We start from the raw sequence: 25,037 nt of genomic DNA, 5'->3' as shown, positions 1-25,037 counted from the left end.
ACTTTGGAAAAGTTACTTAACCCCTCTGTGCCTCAATTGCCTCACCTGTAAGATGCAAATAACGGTATTTCCTTCATATAGGTGAAATGAGACACTGTAAGTAAGAGAGACACATGCCATGCCATACAGGGTACATAACAGATACTACCTTTATTAACTATAAATTATTATTTAGCTCCTTCCTTATTATTTCCATTTTTATGATCTGAAGTCTGGGCCTAGGGAGGGTAAATCGCTCCCCACTCCCCATACTGCTGGACAATAAAAGAATCAAGGATATCGCTTCTTGGCCTTTTGGCTAAGATCAAGTGAAGAATCAAGGATAGGTTTCTTTTATTCCTCTAAAACTCTTTATGTTAGAATTTGAGACTTATTCCAGTACATCTCCTACATAAGAGTAATACTTGTTAAAAAATATTGATGTCATATGTGGTCCTTTCCATGATAATCACAATTGCCAAAATTATCTCATTTTATTCGAAAAAATCCCAGGATATATTGTTAATCAGCCTCGTTTACAGGCGAGACAATTCAGGCTTAGTGAGGTCCAGTGACTTGCTTGAGGTCACACAGTTAGGGAATGTCAGACTAAGAATCTGAACCCAGATTCGTCTAAACTACAAAGGCTATCCACGCTGTTAAGAAGTAGTTCCACAATACCGTTTGTTTATAAATGATCCCCAAATTACCTGCGTTAAGAAGAAACTCTGAAAATATACTCATGAGTCTCCTCAGGTCCTTTCCTCGTCAACTGCAATTAACAACCCCCCCCCACCCGCTGCACCCCACATACACCCCTTAAGTGGCTAAGAGGGCCAAGCTTTACTTGGTGCAGAGCTCTTGAATCCCAGTTGAGCCCAGGGTTCTCCTGGCACACATCTAGGGCAAAGGTGAGCTTGGCTACAGTCTGTGGTGCCTTGTGGTATTCTTTTCTGGGCAGTAGCCATGAAAACTACTCTAGGAATGTGACTGGAATTAGGCTCAGTGCTGTCATACTATCCTGACATACTGATTTGACATGGAGCGTGTTGTCTTTGTGCTGGGAAACCAGTGCAGATCTGTCAAATTACACGCACAAAGCAACATTCAGACTTCCTTCCTTCCAGGAAGAGTTTCCTCTCTCAAGTTCCCTGGGGATCTGAGCTTACGCACCAATATGTGCTCTGGAGGCACAGAGCTATCTCCTCCACCTATTCATGTCTGGGGCAGAATAAAACTTCTGCTTTATGTTAATCACAGGATATAAGGTAACCACAGATATTTTTTCGTTTGTGTAGTGATGACGATTTCATCCTTTACATGTAACGCAGGCATTACTTTCTCCAAAACACTTCCCCTTGCAGGGTAAGACACCCAACCACTGGGCTATCATGTTATTACCCTTTCCATAGTATTAAAATGGTAGTTTTAAGGCCTGTTTCCCTCCACAGAATGTGCTTGCAGACAGGGCCCATACCTTATTTAATGCACCAGCATGGAGTCACAGCTATTATGATGGGTTGGGCATTTATACGTTTCATCAGTTGGTGTGGTATATACTGGCCATTACATATTCTTAATGCCGTGTCTGGGCTTATTTCAATATTCAATATTTTAATACCCGCATAACCACAACAGCCTGCACATGGCAGGTACTCAGGACGATGTTCACGTCCGCTTAGTGACCGATTCACCGACCGGATGAATAAACACTTGGGCGTATCAGAAACTTACTGGCAACTGGACACGTCACTAAAGGCATGAATTATAATGCAACATTCTTAATCAGCAAGAGACTTTGGTCACTGCAGATCGCAATGACAGTGACTGTTCTACAAGGAAATACTAACTCTTGCCTCCAGGTGCCCCAAGCGAGCCAGGCTTCACGAGGCCTTCCTGGGAATCCAACAAGACCACTCCCGTCTTTGTGGTCTTGACTCTGTCCCCACACAAATGTAGCGGCAACCAAAGCATAATGACCCAGCTGAATGGTCTCTGGGTCCTCCCCGTTTGGAGTAGCAAACTTACGGCCTTACCTGTCTGTGCTGTTGGGAGACTTGATACCCCAGTCCCGTGATGGGCTGGTTCTGCATTTTCTGAAGCAGGATCTTTTGCTGAAGAGGCAAGGGTGACCTTAGCAAAGGCTGGCTTGACAGAGGCTGGGCAGGCTGGGATGGCGGCGGCTGCGGCTGCGGCTGCGGCTGCGGCTGTGGCTGCTGCTGCGGCTGCGGCTGAGCTGAAATCGAGCTCTGTGGCGGCTGTTGCTGTGGCTGCTGTTGCTGTGGCTGCTGCTGCTGTGGCGGCTGCTGCGGCTGCTGCTGGGTGTAGTGTAGGAGAGAAGGCTTACTCTGGGAAGGCAAAACAGAAGGCATCTGCTGGTTTGCTTGATCTGAGTTAAAATGGAACAAAGGCTTAGTGTTGCCATGACGGGGCTCCATGGCCGTGTGCGGGTTGTTAATAAAACTTCGACTGAGATCCTGAGGCTTTTGCTGCATGAGCACATCCAGGTGCCCGCCCTGGGCCGACGGGCTGGCCTTGTACATGTAGTTAGCCAGCACCTTTGACTGGCTGCTGCCGCCGGCCACCCCAGGCATGGGGGAGCTCTGCGGGCTGAATGGCTGCTGACCGAAAGAAGGGCTGGGGATCTTCTCCTGCCCGAATGGACCCGGAGATGGCCCGGCGGAAGAGGGCAAGGCTGACCAGCTGGGAGGCTGGTGTTGCTGCATCCGGGCGTGCTGCTGACGGTTGGCAGCGATCTGTTTGAGCTGCTGGGCATGGGACACCTCCTGCCAGCTCGGCAGGGCCCGGCTTGCTCCTGAGGCTGTCTGAGGCTGAGCCTGGCTCTGCGGGACAGAAGGGACTGGGGATGAAGTGGAGAGGGCGGAGGTGGCCATGGAGAATGCAGGGCCGGCTGACGGGGGCCTCATCTGAGGAGAGCCCGAAGGACCCTGGGTCAGGCCGGGGGAGTATTCACTTTTGATCACTGTCTTCTCCATGGGCAAGGAGGGCCTGGGAGTGCTCCTCTGGCTTTGCTGACCCAAGTCAATGTTAAATGGGTCATCCTGCTTGATGGTGGCATTGATCATGTTCTCCAGCTCAAGATCACTCATGGGAGGCACAGATATGTTGGTCAGTTCGTTGAACAGTTCCTGCAGCTCTGGATCCATCAACTGCTCTACAGGGTCATCTCCGTACCTATTGGAAAAAATATTCTCCTGGGTCATCTGGCCATCCATGTGCTTACTACATGATACAGTCTCTCCTGGTTCCTTCTTCACTTCCTTCAAGCCCATGTTGAAGATGCCGTTCCCAGGAGAATGTGTATGTGGTGGCAGAGTATTAGTCTTCCGCAGGGGTGCCTGGCTCATGGGCAAGGTCCCTGACATCATCTGATTTTGTCCATTATTTACTTGGAGGCCCCCTTGTCCTGCAGAGAGGTTCTCCCCGACACGGATTCTTTTGATATCAAGGAATGAGTTGTCGACAAAGCCATTGGGCCTCTTGCTGTTGGCAGGAGACAGGTTAACTACTTGTTTTCTTTTCAAGGAACCCTGGAGCTGAAAAACAGAGGGGGAATAAAAAAGAAAAATGTGAGCTATTAATCCAGAAATGCTTTTTAGTCAAAAGAGGCATAATATTTAAGTGGGTCCCCCCCCCATTTATACACAGGATGAAATCAAAAAGAAAAAGATACAAATGGAGCACAGTCTGGAATATAATGAAACTCACACTGGTGCAGACCAAACAGATTAAACTGTTTCTGGAGGAGCAGGTCAGTTAGTGGTTCGAGATCCCATCGGCTCCCGCAATTGGTACACAGGTCAGTGGATGAAAAATACTTCACACATTGTCAGGAGTTATTGATAATACCCACAACCCGTCACCAAATGGAGTTCTCTGGAGCAGGCCCAAATACTCCACGCGCATGCACACACAACCCCACTCCGCTGGGGAGAACTGGGACGAGCACAATTTTGACCAAGATGGGAGACAGCAAAGAGTCGAAAGCTAGGACACAGTTTCCAGGTTCTTCTTTTCACAGATTCATCGGTGAAACCCTTCATCACTATTATCCTCCAAGTACGTAATCAGCATAGTTGTTGTATTCAAGCAGGTAGCATGCCTGCTGTCTACTATTTTTCTTCCTATAATTCTGCGGCTTTGCATTTAAGCCCATGCAGCAACGCTGTGTGGGTGCAAGGAAGCCATGAGATTATCCTTTATCAAACGAGACGCTCCAAGCACAGATTTTCCTGGGGATTCACTTCTTGTGCTCCCAGTCTCGAAAACTTAAAGCCAAAACCAAGGTGCAGAGAACTGGTACTACCCACTGGTTCAGAGCTCAGGCCCTGGAGCTGGCTGAGTGGAGCTCAAATTCCTATTCTATCGCTGAGTACTAAGCGACCTTGCCACTTTACTTATCTGAGCCTCAATTTCTTTATCTGGAAAATGGGGACGATAGCCCTTAATTCATAGGAAGAAATGAGACGACGCATGTACAAGTTTGGCACAGTGTTGTTGTCATAAGAACTCAATAAATTACAGTTTACAAAAAAATGACTTACTACGTTCTCAAAGAGGAGAGCCTCTCTAAACAGCAACATAAACAACAAAATGCTGAAGTACTTCGTGCACTGACTCAGTGATTAGGTTGTATTACATGGATTTTAGATATCATAGGGAAAGGAATTAAGGACCATACGATCATACCAATAAATCAATAAGAAACGAAACATTCACCATGGATCTTGAGATCCTTGTTGGTTTGCCTCTAAAGTGTATCTATCCAAGTGCGGCTTTCCGAGTGCCATGGACCCACTTAAATTATTTAATGTTTGTTCAGAATAATTATATAAAAAAACCTGAGGCAGGATACTTCCCGGATACAAAATTCTATCACTTTTCTTTCCCTTCCATCTCACTACCACTCCCTCACCCTCCTGAAGATTTCTAGGTAACCTAATTAGAGAACGAAATTAACCTAACTGAGCATCTATTATATGCCTACTGCTTTAAATATGGTTATTTTTCTTAGTCTTTACAAAAAAACATTAGATCTGTATTAATTTATAGCTATTATTTTATAGATAAGAAAACCAAGGCTCAGAGAGGCTAAGTAACTTGCCCAGTGTCACACAGCTAGTAAGTGGTAGACTTTTAACTCAGAGTCTGTGTAATTCTAAAGCCTGTGGCATTTCGACATATTATGCTGCAATCAGCTTGTTTAGGGCTAGGGTCTGCCCAGCATGAAAAGGCCAAGGGCAGTGAACACAGAGACATCCTGTATCTCTGGTAAAATGATGAGGAATATGGGAATGGCCAGGATGCAGTTACAGGGCCAAATGTGAACAGTATGTTTCTTGTCATTAGGTCATCAATTCCTATTTCAATAATCCCTTATCTGTGGTTTTGCTCACTCACAAGTGCTATATAGTTAGCGTGGATGCTCCATGCTGCTATAGCCAGTTTTTACCTTTTCCGGTTGCTAATTGGTAATCAGAGAAAGGAACCTGGCCTAAACTGGGCCAATAAGTTCCTTCCATGGGAATACTGGAATTGGAGAAAGTGAGACCAGGCTTTCTTTGGATGGCTGCATGGTCATTATAAAACTTGTGAGTTGTTGCAACATGTCAACCAAAGCCACACAGGAAGTGAGTCTGTAGAAAGAGAGAAGACTTAACACAGGGAGGGGAGACACAAGTTTTGGCAACATTTGAGGGCTGGATTTCAATCCCAGGTCTGTCTGTCTCTTGCCTTGTTTTCCTCGGTACACCGTGGAATCTTTAGAATAAATGCCCCTTTTTGCTCGAGCGAATACAAGTTGGGCTTCTGGTATCTTCAGCCAAGGGGCCTAACCAAGTCCCGTAACCAAGTCCCGCGAGATTTCACTTTGGGCGATGGGCAATTTGCAGCAAGACATAGGCGTACTTTGCACCTGGGTGTGAAGGTCCCCACTCCGCCACCTCTACTGTCTCCTGCGTGTTTTGCTGACCGCTAAGCTCTCTACTCACTAACATAGGCAACCTGGAAGGACACTGTCAGCCCTCACCACATTCAGCAGACACTCAAGAGGGGCCCCCATCAGTGCTTGGGGGCGGGGGGGATGGTCAGGAAGAACACAGACCAGAGAGGCTCAGCCATGTTACTTCAGGAGGGGCCACAATGTTTATTTCAGCCTAAGTTACATTTTGAAAGTTTTTTCATAACGAGGAAAGAACAAACAAAGGAGTACACTCTTTTTCCAGGTTTGGGTTATTGCCTTTGATCTATTTTCCACTGCTTTGAAAGAACCTGTTCTGCCAGATTCTCCCACTGCTCGGGCCCCTCCCTAAGAAGTGGGAAGCAGCAGGGCACTTTCTCTAAGCCATCCAGGTTGGAGAGGCAGTAACAGAATTAGCGCTGGCTGTGGTAGCGGTGGTGGCAGTAATAATAATAATAATAATAGTAATAGTAATAATAATAATAGCATAGTCCTTTATTGAGGGCATGTGTGCTTGGCATGATGGGAAGTTCTTTGTATGGATAATCCTCACGACAACTAAGAATCGTCACCACACCTCCATGAAGTTGATATCTTTCCTACGCAGCGCCCTCCCTGTCCCCAGTTTTACAGATGAGAAAATAAAAGTGCGGAGACTGAGACTTCAAGGTTACGCAAATAACACACAGCAAAGCCGGGAATCAAACCAAGTGTCTCCACAGCAGAGCCTGTCCTGTGTAGTAAATGGCATCAGTGGTATCCTTTATAAACGGTGTTATCTCTTAGAACACTTTCCTGCCCAGACCTAGAAAATAACAGGCACTGAGGGAGTAAGAATGGTTTTTTAGGCATATGTGTGGTGTCAGGACCAGCACAGCTGGATGGATGACTTAAAATGGGGAACAGAAGTCCTCCTTAAGTGACTGCATTGTGCCAGTAGATCAAAGACATTCCTTCAGGACTCCATACTTTACCGGAGAGACTTTGGGGGACAGTCTGTGTCCTGCTTCATAGAACTTTCTAATCAAATTATGTCACCAAGACCCACCAAATGCACAGCCCCAGTAGATACCAAACTACTGGCACAATACAGTCAATGATTCTCGAAGTTCAACCTTTACTTTGACGTATTTCCTTTGCTGCATTAAAATTTCTCCAACAGATATATGGCTTTGAATTGCGGTATAGAGTCTCTAAAAGTTCTGTGACAAAACACAAATATTCTAGAAGGAGTAGAGAAAGAACCTAGTTAGTCATTAATACCTCAGTGAGAAATAGTTTATCAGAAAAATCATTGCTGTTTTACCAGGCCAAGAATAGTCCCAAGAAGTGAGACTCAAACGGAGGAATGAAGAGCTGGGTTTAAACTGAGAAGGAGGGACAGGCCTAGGGGAGTTAGGAGCTCCACACTGGGAACTTTTGAGTGATTGGGCTAGCCGGGGTTGGGGAAAGGACCAGCAACTTCCAGAAAGCAGTTAATAACAGCTAAATGGTAGAGGGAAGAGTCTCCACAAATAGATCTCTTACTCGGGGCTGACTTACCCATTAGACACTGTCAGGACAGTGCCCAAGGCCCATGGTAGTCTTAGGGGCCCACAAAATTGCTTGCATTTCTTTTAAAAACAGAAGAAAAACTGAAATTTTAGGTTGAAGAAATGTTTTAACACATAGCAATAATATATTTATCTTTACGTCAACAGAGTCATAAAATACTATTTTTAAATTGTGCAAGGGAGGGTTTGCCTGGGTGGCTCAGTCAGTTGAGCGTCTGACTCTTGATTTTGGCTCAGGTCATGATCTCACAGTTCGTGAGTTCGGGCCCCTCATCAGGCTCTGTGCTGGCAGCGTGGAGCCTGCTTGGGATCCTCTGTTTCCTTTTTCTCTGCCCTCCCCTGCTTGTGCAAACTCTCTCTCTGTCTCTCTGTCTCTGTCTTTCTCTCTCTGTCTCTCAAAAATAAACAAACTTAAAAAAAATTTTTTTAATTGGGTGAGGGAGAAGAAGGGGCCCTCAGTAACAAGAACACCTGAGACCCACCAGAGGCTCTTACCTAATACTCGCTGTGTATGGATGGGTATTTTAAGATGGGTACTCTTAAAATACGAGTGGCATAGAGTCTAGTTTAATCTTCCCACAGCTCTCTGAATGTGTATCCTGATCCTCATTTTATAAGTGAAGAGACTGGGGCTCCTGACATTCAGATTACACAGTGAATGACACGGAGGCAGGGTGCCAAGCCAGGGATGTCTGCTTCCAAAGTCCTCGTTCTTCATCACTAACCACCCCCACTTGCTTTCCTCTCAGCCGTCCCCTTGCCACATGCTGACACCGTTGTGGACACAGCGGGCACAGAGAACCAAGACCAAAGGGTAACAGAATGAAGATGTATTGCACACACAGGGCAAGGGTAAGGGCATTTGGGACTCGCGGGGACGGACAGCAGGGAAAAAGTGGTGACATCACTGGTTGGAGGTTGACAGTAAAAAGCTCAGGACATCACCCTCAAGGCTCCAGTAGAAGAAAGGGAGGAGACAAAGGGTCTCTTGGTCATTCTGAAAGATTTAGTAGGCATCCAGAGAGAATTCTGCACCATATCCTATCAAATCGCCCTTGGCCTGAAGGAAATACACAGATGATTAAGCTAGTGGTGGGATGGAAAGGCTTCAAATGAGCGCTACATGTTACTATTTACACTTTTTCCATCACCAAGACAGACTAAGGGGCAGTTTTCGTTTTGTGCAATAAATCTGCACCCCAAGCTTGTTACGTTGAGTTTGTGAGATTATAATATCACCCTTTCACTGGCCATTCAAGGAAAAGGGCTTCTTTGGGGAGTGATTTCAACACAGCAAGTCTGGACTGGTTTGCATACTAAATCACTGCACTCTGCTGAGATCCAGCAGCCTGTTTCCTTTCACTCCTCCTTGTTCTGATTCTTCCCTGTGAACACCTCGATGCTATCTGAGGCCTGTGGTCTCTGCTGGGGGAAGGCTTAGGCCTGCTCAGGGCCAGGTCCTGACAGAGTGACCGGCCTGCCCCAAGAGCTGGAGAAGGAGGTGCGGACATGGTGCCTGTGGCTGACGGAAATCCGGCACATGGCGGAGTTGGGGCCGGGGTCCCTCGGTATACTCTCCTTTTGAACAGCTGTACTCTGCTCTTCCACAGGACTCGAAATGTAAACTTCCTGGAGGGATTTAAAAATGCCATTATTGTGCAATCCCCTGGTTTCTGTTTCTTGCCCTGCTCCCTATCCTCTTCCACAAAATAAATGTGTTCTTTGTCTTCTGGGCTGCCCTAGAAACAGGGAATATGCCACACAAAGGTAACAATTCAGTCCATAGGTCACATTTTTTTCCCCCAAGTAGATTTCTTTCTTTCTTAGCAGGGCATGAGCATAAGAACTGAATTTACTGCTTCTGAGATACTCAAGCAAATGAATATCTTGGTCCCATCTTCTGTAAACTTTCCTCAGGCCATTTTACTCACGGCTGATTAGTGATGGGGTGGGGATAGACCAATCCTTCAAATGCTTTATGACTCTTGAGTTGATTCCTAATGTAAGAAAGTTTGGGATCCTGGAACAGTAAATTCCAGCTCAACACAGTACGAGGAGGTGAGTCGATTCCTCCTTGACTCTCTTGCCGCAAACTAGATGGGGTTTTGAGGCTTTTGCAAAAGCTCCCACTTCTTATTTGGCCCTTGTAGATTTCTGAGCTACCTTGTATTGTGAGGTATTGTCTTCTGTCTGCATAGTACTTAGGTTTGCCCGACTAGATTTTAAGTTCTTCGAGGGTGGGCATTGTACCTTATGCTTGACTGGGTTCCTCTCAGTACCTACCACAATCACAGGTGTTCACACAGTAGTTGGTGGGTTGATCTCAGAACTTGGAAAACTGGATCCTTCTAACTATTGAGCAGTAAAACAGTGGTAAGAAGAAGGCTGTGGCTGTGGGAACATTTTTATTTCCAATTCCCAAGCAATTTAATGGTTCCGCTGGAGTTTTGCTTGAGTGATCATGTTCTTCTGAACCCTGAAGTCAGAAGAATGTGAAGCCCCAAGAACTGTAACCACATTGTCACCCATGTATAAACAAAAAGGGCAGAGGCGCATGAGGCTTTGTGACAGACTCTTGCTCTTGTGGGGCCTGTTGAAGGGACTCCAAAGCTGGGGAGTAATTCTTAGCCCCGGCTCTACTCCACGCCCTATATGAGTGAAAGCACTAGGGCTGGAAGAAAGTGAGGGCACATATCTTGTATGTTTCTCAGTAACTTATGCTTCTACTCTTTCAAGAAAAAGTAGGAACGTCTTTTTTTTTTTTTTTTTTTTTTTGTAAAAGGTGTCAGGGAAGGCCTGTGAGATCTGTTTGGGAAATTTGTTCCAGAACTTTGTTCCATAATGCTTGAACTCTGAGAAATGAGACAATCCGAGTGAAGAAAAGACCTACTCTTCATGAAATCCAAGACAAAATGTTATATGGAAGCAAGAACACTGCCAATTTAGGATCTTCCAGAGAAAATAAGTGAACACTGTCCTTCTAAAGATACTAAACACCAAATGTCCCATATTCAAAATTTCTTCAATGCCTCCCTGCCCCCTCCTATGCTTCATGGCTGGCTGTGGAAGAGTCAGTAGAAGAGCTGGAATTGGCTATAGAAACACTCCTCGTTACAGTGCGGAGGAAGTGTATTTCATCACAGCGTTTTCTCAGTTTGGACAATTCCACCAATTCCACTTGGAGAATGTTGCCAGTTTATCGTTAACCTACAAAGTATTCACTGAGAAAAAAGGAAAGACAGGAAGACATCCTATTTTCTGGAGGCCGATGGGAGGACGTGGGATTTCGAAAGAGCATGGAATTCAACCTGGGACGTACGCACTGCTCTCCTGCAATTTATTGTAGAAGCTTGGACCAGTCACTTACCTACCTGCATGATGGGACGCAACCATATACGTAGAGCACCTTCCATGCTCCCAGCTCAGAGCAGTGCTCTGTCACTGGGAGGCGAGGTGGAACATGAACCCAAGCCTGGGTGATGTTTCCTGTTGTTATCCTGACTGTTATGTGCCAGGCATGTGCCAGACAAAGGCAAACTGAAGACAACAACAGGGGCTTTTCCTCATCTGTAAAGGGAATTTGTCTACTCATTCATTCAAAGGTATTTATTTGGCACCAAGTATATAATTCTGTGAGACTGTCCATGTCATAGGGCTGCCGTGAGGACCAAGTGGTTAAAGCACATAAACAGCCTGGAAAATTGGTCTTAGAACATAATGCTCAATAAATGTTAGGACAAAAAAAAAAAAAAAAAAAACCACCAAAAAAAAAAAAAAAAAAAAAAAAAACCCAAGAAACAAAAAGAGATTGACCAGTCTGTCTGGAAACAGAGCAAAAAGTAACAATGCAATGCGATGGTTTTTCTGCGGTTGTGCATGGGATGACGGTCGCAGAGGGAAGGAGACTTTGCTTGGACCAGATAGGAAAGGAATCGCTCTCCTTTCCCTTCCAATGAAGTGCCCCCTGATATGTGAATAAATATGATGCTTTGTGATATTCTGATATTTTGCTAGTGACAGTGTCAACAAAAGCTGTTGTTTAACAACAGGGGGACGTTTAAATCAAAAAGTTCAAAGTAGAATTATTTTCCCACATTGGCTACTATTTTAATGTCATTCCAGATCTACTCAGTGATAACCAGCATGATTATCCTGCTGACTACATCCTTAGTCATCCTGACGAGTTGCTGCAATTGTTGTAAGGCGGGGACCTGCAGGGGCCATCTTTCAGAGATTGACTCTCCGTGTTTAGCAGAAAAATGAACAGAATATTCTACCAAAGCTTGAAAAACCCAACTGCTTTGTGCATGAAATACTTTACTCATGACTCATTTTTTGCCCAAAACATATCGAAGTGACTCCAAAGTAAATGCTATGTATAAAATGTTGGCAATTCTCGTGAAATCTCTAAATGTCTTCCTCAGCAGAATGTACAATGAATTGAGCATCATTAATCAAGTGGCTTCTCTCTCTCTCTCCTTTAGCCTGAGGGCCCTGTCTGGAAGCTTTCGTTCTAAGGGGCTTAGCTCAAGGTCCACCTCCTTGGCGAGGCTTTGCCCTTCTACCTTACGTTCTTTCTTCCCGCTTTAATGATTTTAGCACTCTCTGATTTGTTTTTGGTAATTGATTCGGGTCTGTGAGTTTTTTTCACTTCAATATCACGCCAAATCAGTGGAAGACAGAATACTTCTACATCTCATCTCCTCCTACTAGCCCCATCCAGCACTAGCCTAGGGGAGCCCCCCTGAACTAGCTGGTGATCTGACTTACGGGGCGCTCAGTGGTCTGGGAACATCAGATGAGTCAGTTTATGGGACATCTAAGATCCTCTGCCATTGCTGTGAACCACACCCCCTTTATAAACCCTAGGGCTGATTCTTAGCGACTCTTTGTCCAACTGTAGAGCTGACAGCTCCTAGAGAGGTAGGGACAGCCTGAGTGTTTTAAGAGGCTGCTATTCTTTTCTTATGCTGGCAGGAATTGGAAGCATTCCAAAACCTTGGTCAATTTGAATATCAGGAAAACCCAGACGGCAGAGAGTGCCCTAATACCATTCCAGGGTTGTCTACTAATTATCTGGGGGCTTGAACATGACTACTAGAGAGCTCTCACCTTTTTGTAAAATAACACAAAACACAGCCACCCCTAATTCCCTGGAGGCTTGTCTCCTTCATCTTCAGTGGCTTCTCTGACTCGAACAGGTATTAAAGGTCCCTGTCCTTCCAGCTTCTTTCTCTCAGATCACAGTCTTCATTCTTCCAGCCCCCACTGCTTCGAACACAGCAGGCTACCAAGTATCCTTTGACCACATTCTGAGAATTTGACCCTGCGTTTTGCCTCTCCCCACCCCAATCTGTTGTCCTTATAGCAACAAAACCGCCCAAGCTTCAGCTACTATATCACTTATTTTTTAATTATTTTTTTACATTTCTAAAACAGGAAAGGTGATTTCAGCTTCAAGCCTTTGCATATACTGTTCCCTTTCACTGGAATACCCTGCCTCCTCTGACCCATTCCCCTCTTATCAGAGCTGGCTCCTCCTTTTCCTTTACTTCTTACTTGAATGTGACCCTGGCTGCCATTTTCCCTGGACACCTGGCTAAACTACGTTCTCACTGTTGTTTCCCATGCCAACCTTTTGATTGTTTCTTTATGGTCCTTATAATTTCTAAATATTTTCATTAATTTGCTTCCAATTTTTAAGTCCGTCTCCCATGTTATAAAATAAGCCCTTGGGGCGCCTGGGTGGCGCAGTCGGTTAAGCGTCCGACTTCAGCCAGGTCACGATCTCGCGGTCTGTGAGTTCGAGCCCCGCGTCAGGCTCTGGGCTGATGGCTCAGAGCCTGGAGCCTGTTTCCGATTCTGTGTCTCCCTCTCTCTCTGCCCCTCCCCCGTTCATGCTCTGTCTCTCTCTATCCCAAAAATAAATAAACGTTAAAAAAAAAAAATTAAAATAAGCCCTAGAGAAGGAGGCTGGAGCCCTGTCTTGACCACTATAACTCACCTTAGTGTAGCCCAAACAAATAGGAGATCAACAATATAGTTTAAACAATAACAAAAAACATCTAGAAGGAAACACTTCAAGATGTTCTGATGCTGCAGTGATGGTTTTTCCCCCCATTTTATTCATATGTCTGTTTTCTCTCTTTTTTTTTTTTTTTTTTTTTTGACACAGAACATAGAAGATCTATGTAGTTAAGACTAAAGTGAGTGTGTGATCCAGCATGTCTGTCCTTGGTCACAACTCTCCTCTGAGAATCTGACCCCACATCTCCGGGTTGAGGGCTTCTGATCATGGGACATCCCGTTTCCCCCAGCCTCAGCAGACTGCATCAAAGTGGACATTTGACTCAAGCTGAACAAATTAAATGCTTGTCTCGTAATTGGGAAAGAAGACCTTCTCAGCAGTCTCTGTGCCCTTGCAATGAAAGGTATGCAGGGCTGCCACTACTAGAGTCATTCTCAGTTGTGGACAGTGAGAGACACTGAGAGCAAGCCCAACAGGAGAAAGTGCATTGCTAGACAGAGGGCAGGAGGGAGGGAGACAGAGACAGAGACAGAAGGGAGATTCCTGAAGGTTTCCAATTCCTGGTTCTAGGACTCTGGGACACTCACTTATATTTCCTGTGATTGAGACACCTGTACCTTCCAATAAATCTCCCAGTTTTTCTCTTTTCTTTTCTTTTTTTTCTTTTCTTTTCTTTCTTTTCTTCTTTTTTTTTCTTTTCTTTCTTTTTTCCTTTTCTTTTCTTCCTTTTCCTTTTCTTTTTTTCTTTCTTTCTTTCTTTTCTTTCTTTCCTTCTTTCTTTTTCTTTCTTTCCCCCGTGTACTTTACAACCACTTCTGTTACTTGCAACAAACAATTCTCAACTGCAACAAAGATGTACGGAAGCCAGTAATTACATTCACCCTAAAGTTTTCACAAGGTGAATGCATACTTTTCTTGACTGATTAAAATTGAAAAGCTGAGGAGAGGTGAAAGGCACACATTTCTTTTGGTTTCTCTTTCCACTTTCCACGTGTGGTCATTCACCCAGCTCTTCCATGGCCCTTTGTGAAAGCAGAGCATTATATGAGTTACGAGTGAGGCCGCAGTTCCGTGACAGCAGTGTGCTAACAGGGTTCCATTGTCTCCACATACCTCTATACCACATACCGGTGGGGTGGTCCAGAGATGACATCACCACCAATTCTCCCCTCAGTGCACGAAAACATTCTGAAAGGAAGACTTCCATCCGAGTCATGTTCGGACAACCCGGGGCCACAACGTGCTAACCGGCTGGGGTGCAATCACCTGGAGACAGAGCCAGGATGAGCAGACCTTTTAAGAGGTCCCCGCAATTTCAGGCCCATTTTTAACTCCATTACAAAGGAATGTTAAGCAGCATTTAGAGGGAGTTTGGCAAAGTACCTGAAAGCACCAAACAGCTCCTTTGATGTTCTTGGCATTGATGCCAGCATTCTCTTGAAACTTTTGAAGAAGTATTTTTCTTATAGCAACTGTGTCTAGGTTCAATTTAGAGTGTTGACGTGTGTCTTCTCTGGTCTAATGTCAGCCTGAGCAACCATGAACCACATAGACAGATACTCTTTTAGAGAGGACCTCAGCTTTCACTTCAGCCTGTGTTTATTTTCACATCAAAGACACATCTAAGGGGAAATTGCTTAACTAGCTCTATGAAACATGAAGAGGTTTACAGAGATATTTGGTTATAATTGAAAAAACCCAAACCCAAACCTACACTCCCGGCAATTTAAGGCTTTCATGCCCGGAAATGAGAATTTATAATGGCAGATAGAAAAACGTTCCTTTGCTTTCCATGAACGTCTGAATGCAGACTTTTTCAAGCGGGAACTCAAATCCCACTATTTGCCATACATTTATGGGAAATGATTCTTGATGATTTAAATGGCATTCACTGGGGGACAATAAAGCCTTTATATTGTTTGCAGTTTAACTACCCTTTGAAGCAATGTCCTATAGCTATCCAATGCCCTCACTTTGATCTAACTTGCTCAGCCCAGTAATTATATGACTGAGATGAATTCTCCACCTGACAGGTTCCAATGCTTCATGTGTGGCCATATTCTTTGAAGAGGGGGAAGGAAACCTACCTAGACTGGAAAATAAAACTTGAAGCTAGTCAAAATTGTGAATCAAGGGTAATTCTCTGTGTCAAAGCAGTGGGCTGGAGGAAAGGCCTTCTTCCATATGATGAGAACCACTGTTTCCCAGTCCATGCTTACGTTCTTCTTGCAATCTTTAACTGAGAACACGCTACAGTTCCTTTCTGTGAATTTTTTTCATGATAAATCAACGTTCATCATTGTAAAAAAAAAAAAGTACGAGCAGAATTACTAACCTGGGCCTTGGGTATCTGCTGACTGACTGCTACCTGATGAGAAAGGACCGCCCACGCCATTATGAATGGCCACGGGATAATCAGACAAGTAAAAGAGCTCATTTTGCACCATTCCGCAAAGAAGACTGTTTACTGAGTTAAGTGTGCTGAAAATGTAAAAAGCGCAACCCTAACTCAGGCAGCTCATAATCCTCAAAAATATTACTGCTCTTTATTCCATTTGCCTTTTCGACACAATATAGGACAGATTCCAACCAAGCAAGCTCACCAACTGCAACTGTGGAAATTGCTTTTAATCTGGGGCGCCATCGAGAGCGACACCACTGGGACTTTCGCCCTCACCCCAGACATCCATTTCTTCCCTGTACCTGGCTCACAATATCTTGTATTCACTCGTTAGATTTCTAGACGATAAAATACTTCCTTATCCATGACCAGATCTCTGCATTTGTCATGTCTTCATGCATGCCATTCCAATCTCAAAATGGGTTTTTCTCTTCGACTGGTGGATTTTCTTCACTATTCTCAAATCCCAACTCAAAACCCACTCCTTCTCAGAGCCTCACTGTGATCGCTGCTCTATTGTTTTGTGCTCCTCCATTACTTTCTTTGTGTATTTAATGCTTCTGGCTTGTAACTGTTATGATACGTTTTCAGTCCCCCCAGGCAAGATTGTGAACAATGTTACATGTCTTCTAATGCTATTTGAGGCAATATATTATTGTGAGTGTGAGCTCTGGCATCAGATGTAAGTCCTGGTTCCGTCCTCCACGAGACAGGAGGCTCTGGATGATTTACCCAATCCTACCAGCCTCAGTTTTCCTTCTCTGTATAATGGAGGTGATAGTTCCAATTCCTTAGTTGTAGTGAGTCTCAAATGAGACAATGTCTATAAAGTAGGTACTCAAAATGCAGCAAATAATGGATTAATAAATACTAGGTATTTTTATTTAGTTTTCAGGGTCCCCTCACAAGCCCCAGATGAGAGTTGAGCATATAGCAGGAAAGAAAAGGTTCAAACAGCCTTCATTGAGTGCTCAATAGAAGGCATCTAACATACATTATCCCATTGAATCCCAGCTTCCCTACTTATTAGCAGTGTAACCATGGGCAAGCTACCTAACTTCTGTGCTTTGACTTTCTCTTCTGTGAAATTGATATTATAACTGCACTTACATCATAAGCTGCACCGATTACATGAATACATGTAGAATGCTTAAAATAGTCCCAACACATAGAAAATGCCCGTAACACCAGCTTTTATTATTATTTTCAATATTAAATTCTTACAACAAACTTGAGAGTAGATACAAACAGCCTCGCTTATAGGTGAGAGAAATGAGGCCACAAAAGGTTGTCCAGCTACTCACTGAACCAGATTTGCCTGACTGTGAAAATCCATGCCCTTTATGCAATGTGTTTGCTGGAGGAAACTTCCATTTCATGCTAGGGAATTATTCCGGGGAAGCTCTATAGTGACAACTAGGTCCTCAGGGAACTGTCCATCATGGGCAAGGCTGACAGTTGAAGCAGTCCTGGCAGGAGCGGGTAAGAGGTGGGGCTCAGTAAGATGTGGGACAGGGCTTCTCTGGCTCAGTCACCATGCAGAGGAATGTGGTCCTAATTTTGAAGACCATGGGTAGACATCAAAGCATTTTAAGCAAGGAAGTGACATGATCTGTAATGTATTCTAGGATTTTTTTTTTTCTTCTATTTTTACTCTAACAACCAAATAGCTGTGGGTGGGTTGGAGATAGGACAGCATAAGCCAGAAGGCCAGTGAGGATGTCTCAGCCTCAGTAAGAGACAGTGCGAACTGGGTGTGAGCGAAGGTGGTGGCAATAGAAAAGGAGATCATGGGAAAGAACTTAGGAACCAGAAACCAAATGAACTTTGTGATTAATTCCATGTGAGAAAGGAGTGAGGGCCAAACACAGACTTCCAGATTCATGACCGAGTGGGTGATGGAATCATTTGCTGAGAAAAAAGAATGTAGGGGGAAGAGCATGGTTCCTGACAGGATGGTGGGGAAGCAAATGATGGGTCTGAATTTGAATATGTTGAATTTGAGATGTCGTGGGGCACGTAAGTGGAGACGTCTCATTGCCAGCCAGAGAGTCAGAGCTGCAGACCAGGAAGGAGCGCTGACCGTCTATACGGGGCGGGGAGAAAGGCACATAAGCGTTGGTGGAATGAATGTGGTTGCGAGTGTCCAGTGAGGAGTGAGAAGGAAAGGGATGGGAATGGAATCCTGGGGATATCAAAATTCAAGGGGAGAGGAATAAAGTCAGGAGATGAGCAGCTGAAAGAGCTGAAGGAGAAAACTTCGGCGGGGGACGGGGGGTGTGGGGGCAACCCCATCAAATGAGCAAATGCTACCTGGAACAAAGGCAGTGATCTCTCACATCTGGCATTTGATGGTGGTTGGGGGAAGACACCAAATTATAGCGTGTGCTGAGGATGGAGTGGGGAAGTGGCGAAAGGGAAATAAGGTGGGTAGATTATTTTTCCTGAATGCCAAGGTGAGAGGGAGGATAGCAGCCATAGGGAGTCTTAGGGCAGAAGGCTGCCTTATCACTTTTTGTATCCTTTACAGCAGCAAGTAAAATACTTTGTATTTTGTAGGTACCCGGTTAAACATATTTGAGTGGGCGGTTCTGCCTTATTCTTTGATTTTATCTCACTCCTTTCTTCCATATTTTCTTCTCTTCTCTATCCCGGTAAGGATGCAGCGAGGCTGCCGTTCCTTATTCAAATACTAACTAGACGGGAGGCACGGAGTTTGCCTGCTTCTTCTGAAGTGCTTGAATCAATAATGTGTGACAGGAACTTCGGTACACGCGAAGCCAGCCGAGACCCAGGGGGAGGAAGGCCACAAGAAGCACAGGTGACGTTGAGAAAGCAGCAGTGCTGCATGGGTTTCACGTCCAAATGTATACGGGTAAATGGGAAAATCCTGTTTGGGGAACCGAAAAGCCACCCCAAGAAAGACATAAAAAAGAGATGGATGGCTTTGGGCGGCTTCAAGGAGAATCCCAGTAGTGCAGATTTTCAGGAAATCTACGGATAGCAAAAGCCTATTTAAAATGTTATCCTGCTTGATCTTGATAGCCAAAGATACTTCAAAGCACTAGGATTGGGTCTAATCACTTGTTAAATTAAGGTCACATATGGGACTGCTTTTGACCAGACAGTTTCATGCTACTGAATAAGAAGGATCTAATGAAGTTTGATCTTGGGACGTCTATCATTATGTATTATCAAGCCTATCATTTTCTCCATCAAAGAAAATACAGTCAGAAAATAGGAAGAGGAGCAGGGAGAGAACAATCCAACAACCTTCGATCCATCTACGCATCAATCGAGGCCATTCTCCATTCTCTGTGTTCACCTCACAAGCACACACCATTTAATTTTTGCTTTTGCTTCTCATCATATTTTTAAACGTTCAATATCATTTAGTACCACTCTTTCTTCCTCCAGGAAACGTTGTGTCACAGGTGCCTTTTCCTTTCTCTATTACTTTTGGCAGTAGAAAGAGAATTTTTTCCTCCCTCCCATTGACCTTTACCTATCCCTAGCAAATTCATTGCTTTATGACAAGAGGTAACACGGTCATACGCAGATGCAATTTATCTTTGCGCACAGTTGGTCTGTGTGCATGTGTCTGTGCGGGCGTGCTTCTCTTCTATTGTTTGACTCCTTTTAACTCCACTCAGATCTCTCTAATCACAGTTTGGAATTCACCTGAATTTCCCTGCTGCGAGAGCTGAAAAAGCTGACATCAAGTTGCAAAGACCGCAGCTCTGAAAAGGAAATAGCACATCTTTATTGGTGGGATACATTAAAAGATACGAATGTGAGGTTTTTAAGTAAGATGCTGCATACATATAACCTCTACGTGCTTGACAGTGACATTGTCCCACATGTTGGCCATCTCCTCCATAATTAAAGAAATGCTTTGGAAGAGAATAGAACTGTTTGATTTTCACACTGAAACATTATTCTGGGAATTCAGAGCCCACGGCTTGCTAAGCCCAATCCAAAGCATGGAAATCGTTCATACGAATCTTTTCATGGGGCTGAGAGAGGGCTTGGCAATTCTAGTTTCATTCTTCTCTGAGGGAGAAAATTTAATTTCTTGTAATTTCTTATATATCCATTCGCAAGGTTAGGTTTTTTTTTTTTTCTTAAAAAAGTTGCTATGGCAACAACCACCTATCACGGTGTTCCTCCTTGAGTACTTACAAATGCTGCTTGTTAACAAGTAGATCCCTAAGCCACATGAAGTCCAGGGAGAAACATCAGCTTATCAGTTGGAAAAGATTAACTAAGTGGTTTAAGAGACAGTTGTTTGAAATGGAAACAAAAGCTTGGATGCTTCCATCAGATGGGGCACTGCAGACACATCATGGCTGTCTCTCTACGAAAACACCAAGGAGACAATTCTACAGTGACCAGGTTTGGTGGGGCCTTGAGGAAGGTGGTGAGGAAGAAATGGGACTCAGGACATTCCCCAAAGAGAGCATGAAGCTCTGGTTTCTGATTGGAGCTCAGTGGCCGTGTGGTGTGGTACCCAGCATGACCCGGGGCAATGTCCATCTGAGGAGGGTGGTCTTGGGCCCGCCGCACTGTGCCCCTGGAGTCACAGTGGGTTCTGCCCAAGCACCTGGGAGTGTCTCCTCCCTTTTCCTGAGGGCACTTGGACCACAAAGCTGAGCCACTGGGTATGTAATCCGACCTACCTCAAAGGTCACCAGTAGCATTTGTGCTGACATTATTACTGTCTATGAAGTGTTCCCGGGGCATAGAAGCCATCTGCAGAACCAAAAGAAGACTGTTCTTACACACTTCTCTCCCCTCTGTGATTCTCCTTCCCAGGCAGGAGGGGAGGCGTCTGGTCTTCCTCTCCTGCCCAATCTCCACTCTCCACGATCAAGTGTTTGATACCTACGCATTGGCCAACCCTTCCTTCCATAATTGTATTGGCTTCAAGGAAGAACTGGCAATACATTCCCAAGGCTTGATTTACTCATTGCTTTCCGTGGGATAAGGCATGTATCTGGCCTAATGGAAAGTGTCCTCTGAAAAAGCCAGAAAAGGGGAAGCCAAGAGCGAAAGCGTAAAAGCCACTGGGTCAATTGCTGAGAAGAAATGCTCAGCATTTCCCTCTGATTTCCCTCTGTGGGTCTGTCAGCAAAGGATCTGCCCTCTGCACTGGGGGCCCACTCTACGTTTGAGTCATGGAAAATCATAGAGCAATAGGCAGGAATGCAGAAATATGTTTGGCTTCATCTTTTATGAACAGTCTGAATTCAGTTTGCATTTTGCAGTGCAAAAACAAGCATAGTTTTTCTGGAAGATAAATGAGAGGGAGGAAGAAGAAGAGGAAAACCGAACACAATAGAAAAGTCTTTAAAAGAGAAAGAAATAAAATAAAACCTTGTAGTTGTTTTCCTATTCAGGGACAAGCAAGGGACACTTACATTTAATCATGCTGTCCCAAGGAAAACATATTGTGCCAAAATTTACATGAGGAGAATTTCACTGTTCTGCATTGTTTTATTTGGGACCACCGGTTCCTTGGAGTTTGCATTTTCAATTTTTTTTCTTCAAGAATCTATGCCCCTAGGCGGACAAATTAACTCATTTTATATTGAGACTCTCATTACATCAAGTAAAAATCCTGAGCCTGATAAAATGATTTACCCTCTCAATTTAACTTTTATTTTAGTCTCCCACCAGCTTCCCTGACGTGGGTTTGTTGCCAAGCTATAATACTATTTTAGACTGAGTCATCCAGGCACACTGAACAGCTTTTACTCTGCCTCTAATGTTTCCCCAGCCCCATTGTTGGAATAAAGAGAATGTGTTCGATGGCTTTGCACTTGAAACGGTTACAAATGGCAGAAAAAAGAAAAAGTGGAGGCTTAAATCCAGGTGTTTGGCCCTGAGGGAACACAGATTCCCCTTTCTCCAGGCTCTTTGGGCCCCTAAAGGGGGACGGAGTACCATTCTATTGAGCCTTGAAATCACTGAAAATACAGGCACGCAGTTGTATACCTAAGTATACATTGTTTCCTTTCGCCCTGGGGAGAAAATATTTGGAGTCACACAAGGAGGGTGTAGTTAGAGATACCCCCTGGAAAAATTAAAAATAAAAGATCAGGTGAAGTCTTGCTCTCAAGTTGACATACCATCACCACAGTCACAGGATTTTGAAAAATAATAATAAAAAAACCCAACATATCTTCTGCAGGAAATGCAGCCCATTTCTTGATTACACATACTTTGCAACAGGGCAAAAGATACCCCAGATTGAGGCAAATACCATAATTCTTGGTGAGCAGTCAGCGTAGACACACCGGATTTTAACTTCTGTCGGATAGAGTCACCATCTTATCCTAACCTGTTCAACTCCTGTTCCTTCTTACACCTTCCTCCTTCCCCACTCAGAACCCTCAGTATCAAATGAATTTGTGCAAACCAAGGCCAAGTATCTCTGGTTTTGCAAGTCCCTTCACAGTGTCGGGTTTCTGTAGCTTGTGATCTCATATACTCACACCCTCCCTAGACTCCTACTGATCTCTATTGTTGGCTGTGTGGATGGGAAAACCCAAAATGTTTTTTTGGAAATAAAGCAGTAGCATCTAAAGTTCACCACACGGAGAGGCCCCCACCATGGAAGGGAAACGTGAATACTGAAAAGTTTGACTGTCTCTCTACTTACTGGACTCCCCTGAGAGCTAGTTAAATGGCAGATTGGAGGTCCCTACCTAGGTGTCCTTGTCAGCAGAGGGATTCAGACCCCATCTGCTGAGCTACCGTGGCTAGGATTAAGTATACCTGGAATGTGGAATGAGCCAACGAACTCCAATCCCAACAGGGAGAGAAGTAAACAGGCACGGGGAGGGTAGAGACAGGAAGAGGTAAGCGCCTGGGATGAACAAGACAGTGACCAGGATCTTCAGCAAAGCAGAGACAGAGAATGTGGAACATCATCGAAAACCCACAAGTTGTCAGAGTTATGTTTCTGCTGAGGTTCTGAGTCAAGAAACCCAGGGGCAGGAGAGGACATTCATACTCACATGTTGGCCTAAGCCACAACTGGGAGTTTCATACAAAGAGGGTGGGAGGCAGAGAGGGGCATAGTAAATGTTTCGTAGTGTGAGGTAATTTTTTTTTTTTTACTTCACCCAGCCTCCAAGTAATCTTGGCTTAGAAGTTAAATTAATTAAGTCAATTACATTGGCCAATATATGCCTCATTGGTTACCTCCTTTAGGGTCTGGTCGGTACAATCATTCAACAAACATTGAGTACCTATGTATCAGGCTCTGTCCCACACGTGTAAGATTTGGCTGTGAACAAATAGACAACATTGTCTCTTCCTTCACTGAAGTCTAGCGGGAGAGACTAACAATGGGTGAGTAAATAAAAAAGGTCAGGAAGTAATAAATGCTCTGAAGAAATGCAAAGCAAAGCAAGAGGAGAGAGTGCCTTGTGTTAAATAGGATGGTCAGGAAAGATTGTTCTGAGACCCTGATATGGGAGCAGATGCCTAAGTAAGAGAAGGAGTCAGAGGAGGGCACCTCCAACCATGCCAATTCCCAGGGTCGCAAGTTGGGCCACTGAGAGGTAGGATGGACCCGACATTCAGACCCTGGGTCTTGGCATCTATCTGAGCAGCACTTTTAGAAGGTCTTCTAGAATCTGGCTTCGATGAACCCACAGAGCTATCTCAGAAAATCATGCAAGTCACACCCTGGGGTTGAGGATTCTCCTGAAGGCTGATACATTTCTTTCCCACCCTGACAAGTTTGAGGCCAGGAAGCCAGGTACCCACTGGGATTCTGATACAGCAACACAGGCAGCAAAGAAGCACCAGGCTTCTATAAATAACAGACACTTTCTCAGCTGGAGACAGGGCAGTGCTTTATTGTCTCCCTTTACACTGCTGCATAAAGACTGAATAGTGCACTTCCATCTGAAATTCTACCAGCTTTTTCTTCCAAGTCAGACTCTCAGTGAGTTATATGGCCCGCTGGATGGGTTCATGAAGGGAACTCGAGGAACTCTATGTTCACCTTCTGGGATGACCAGCCAGGGATGACAAAAACACTGTGGAAGGACCGTATTGTGGCACTGGGGATTCTGATTCAGTTGGCCTCCCTGACTCAAACAGTCAGCCTGTGGCACAATGTACCTTTTCTGTGTTCATATTCTACCCTGGTCTGACATCATGGCAAGTGGGAGGTCCTGGATTGTGTATGTACTTTAGAGACAGGTTTTGTGCTCAACTGCTAAGCTTTTTGGTATTCAGCCACTGGGACATATGGAACCGAGCTCTTGGAATCTTTGCAGGATTGGGAGGAGGAAGGTGGGAAAATAAAACAGGTTTCCAAAGTGCTTTTACCAAACAAGTGATTCTTCTAGCTTGGATGTGCACTCCTAAGTGGAAATCAGTGCTGATTCATATATGTGGCAAGGAGAATGAAGGTTTCCATTTCCAGCGTATCAAGGGATCACTAAATAAAGGACATATTGAGTACGTATGAAATGCAAGGAAGCCATAAGAAAGATACAGGCAAATTAAATACAGAGCCCATTAAAATAATAGTAACAAAACAAGGGCTAAGTTGCATTTTCTTTTTCTTTTTTTTAAAGTTTTATTTATTTATTTTTGAGAGAGAGAGCGAGCGAGCAAGCAGGGGAGGGACAGACAGAGAGGGAGAGAGAGAATCCCAAGCAAGCTCCACACCATCAGCGCAGAGTCCAATGTGGGGCTCGATCTCTCGAGCCGTGAGATTATGACCTGAATGGAAATCAAGAGTTGACTACCTAACCAGCTAAGCCACCCAGGCGCCCCTGCATTTTGTTTTCATTTATTTACTTTTTGAAGTTTATTGATTTATTTTTGAGAGAGAGAGAGAGAGAGAGAGAGAGAGAGAGAAGGAGTCAGAGAGAGAGAGCAAGCAGGGTGGGGGGCAGAGAGATAGGGAGATGCAGAGAATTCCAAGCAGGCCCTGCACTGCCAGCACAGAGCCCGACGCGGGGACTAAACCCATGAACCATGACCTGAGCTGAGACCAAGAGTCGGTCCCTTAACCGACTGGGCCACCCAGGCGCCCTTGCATGTTCCTTTTAAAGAACAAAGGCAGTT

At 44.6% G+C, this 25,037-nt stretch overlaps 1 protein-coding gene across 2 annotated transcripts in view; it reads right to left on the bottom strand.

The window, feature by feature from the left end:
* MAML2 (mastermind like transcriptional coactivator 2) overlaps window positions 1-25,037 on the bottom strand; it is a 346,860-nt gene that overhangs the window by 108,264 nt on the left and 213,559 nt on the right. For both annotated transcript variants that reach the window (XM_019811598.2, XM_019811597.2), the window contains exon 2: window positions 2,016-3,536. In XM_019811598.2, the coding sequence (XP_019667157.1) occupies window positions 2,016-3,536 (1,521 nt within the window). The remainder of the gene's footprint in view (window positions 1-2,015; window positions 3,537-25,037) is intronic.

This window comes from Felis catus, chromosome D1 (assembly GCF_018350175.1).
Source record: "Felis catus isolate Fca126 chromosome D1, F.catus_Fca126_mat1.0, whole genome shotgun sequence".
Classification (NCBI taxonomy): domain Eukaryota; kingdom Metazoa; phylum Chordata; class Mammalia; order Carnivora; family Felidae; genus Felis; species Felis catus.
The sequence above is the reverse complement of the archived record's forward strand: the minus strand, read 5'-3'. Positions and strand labels throughout refer to the sequence as shown.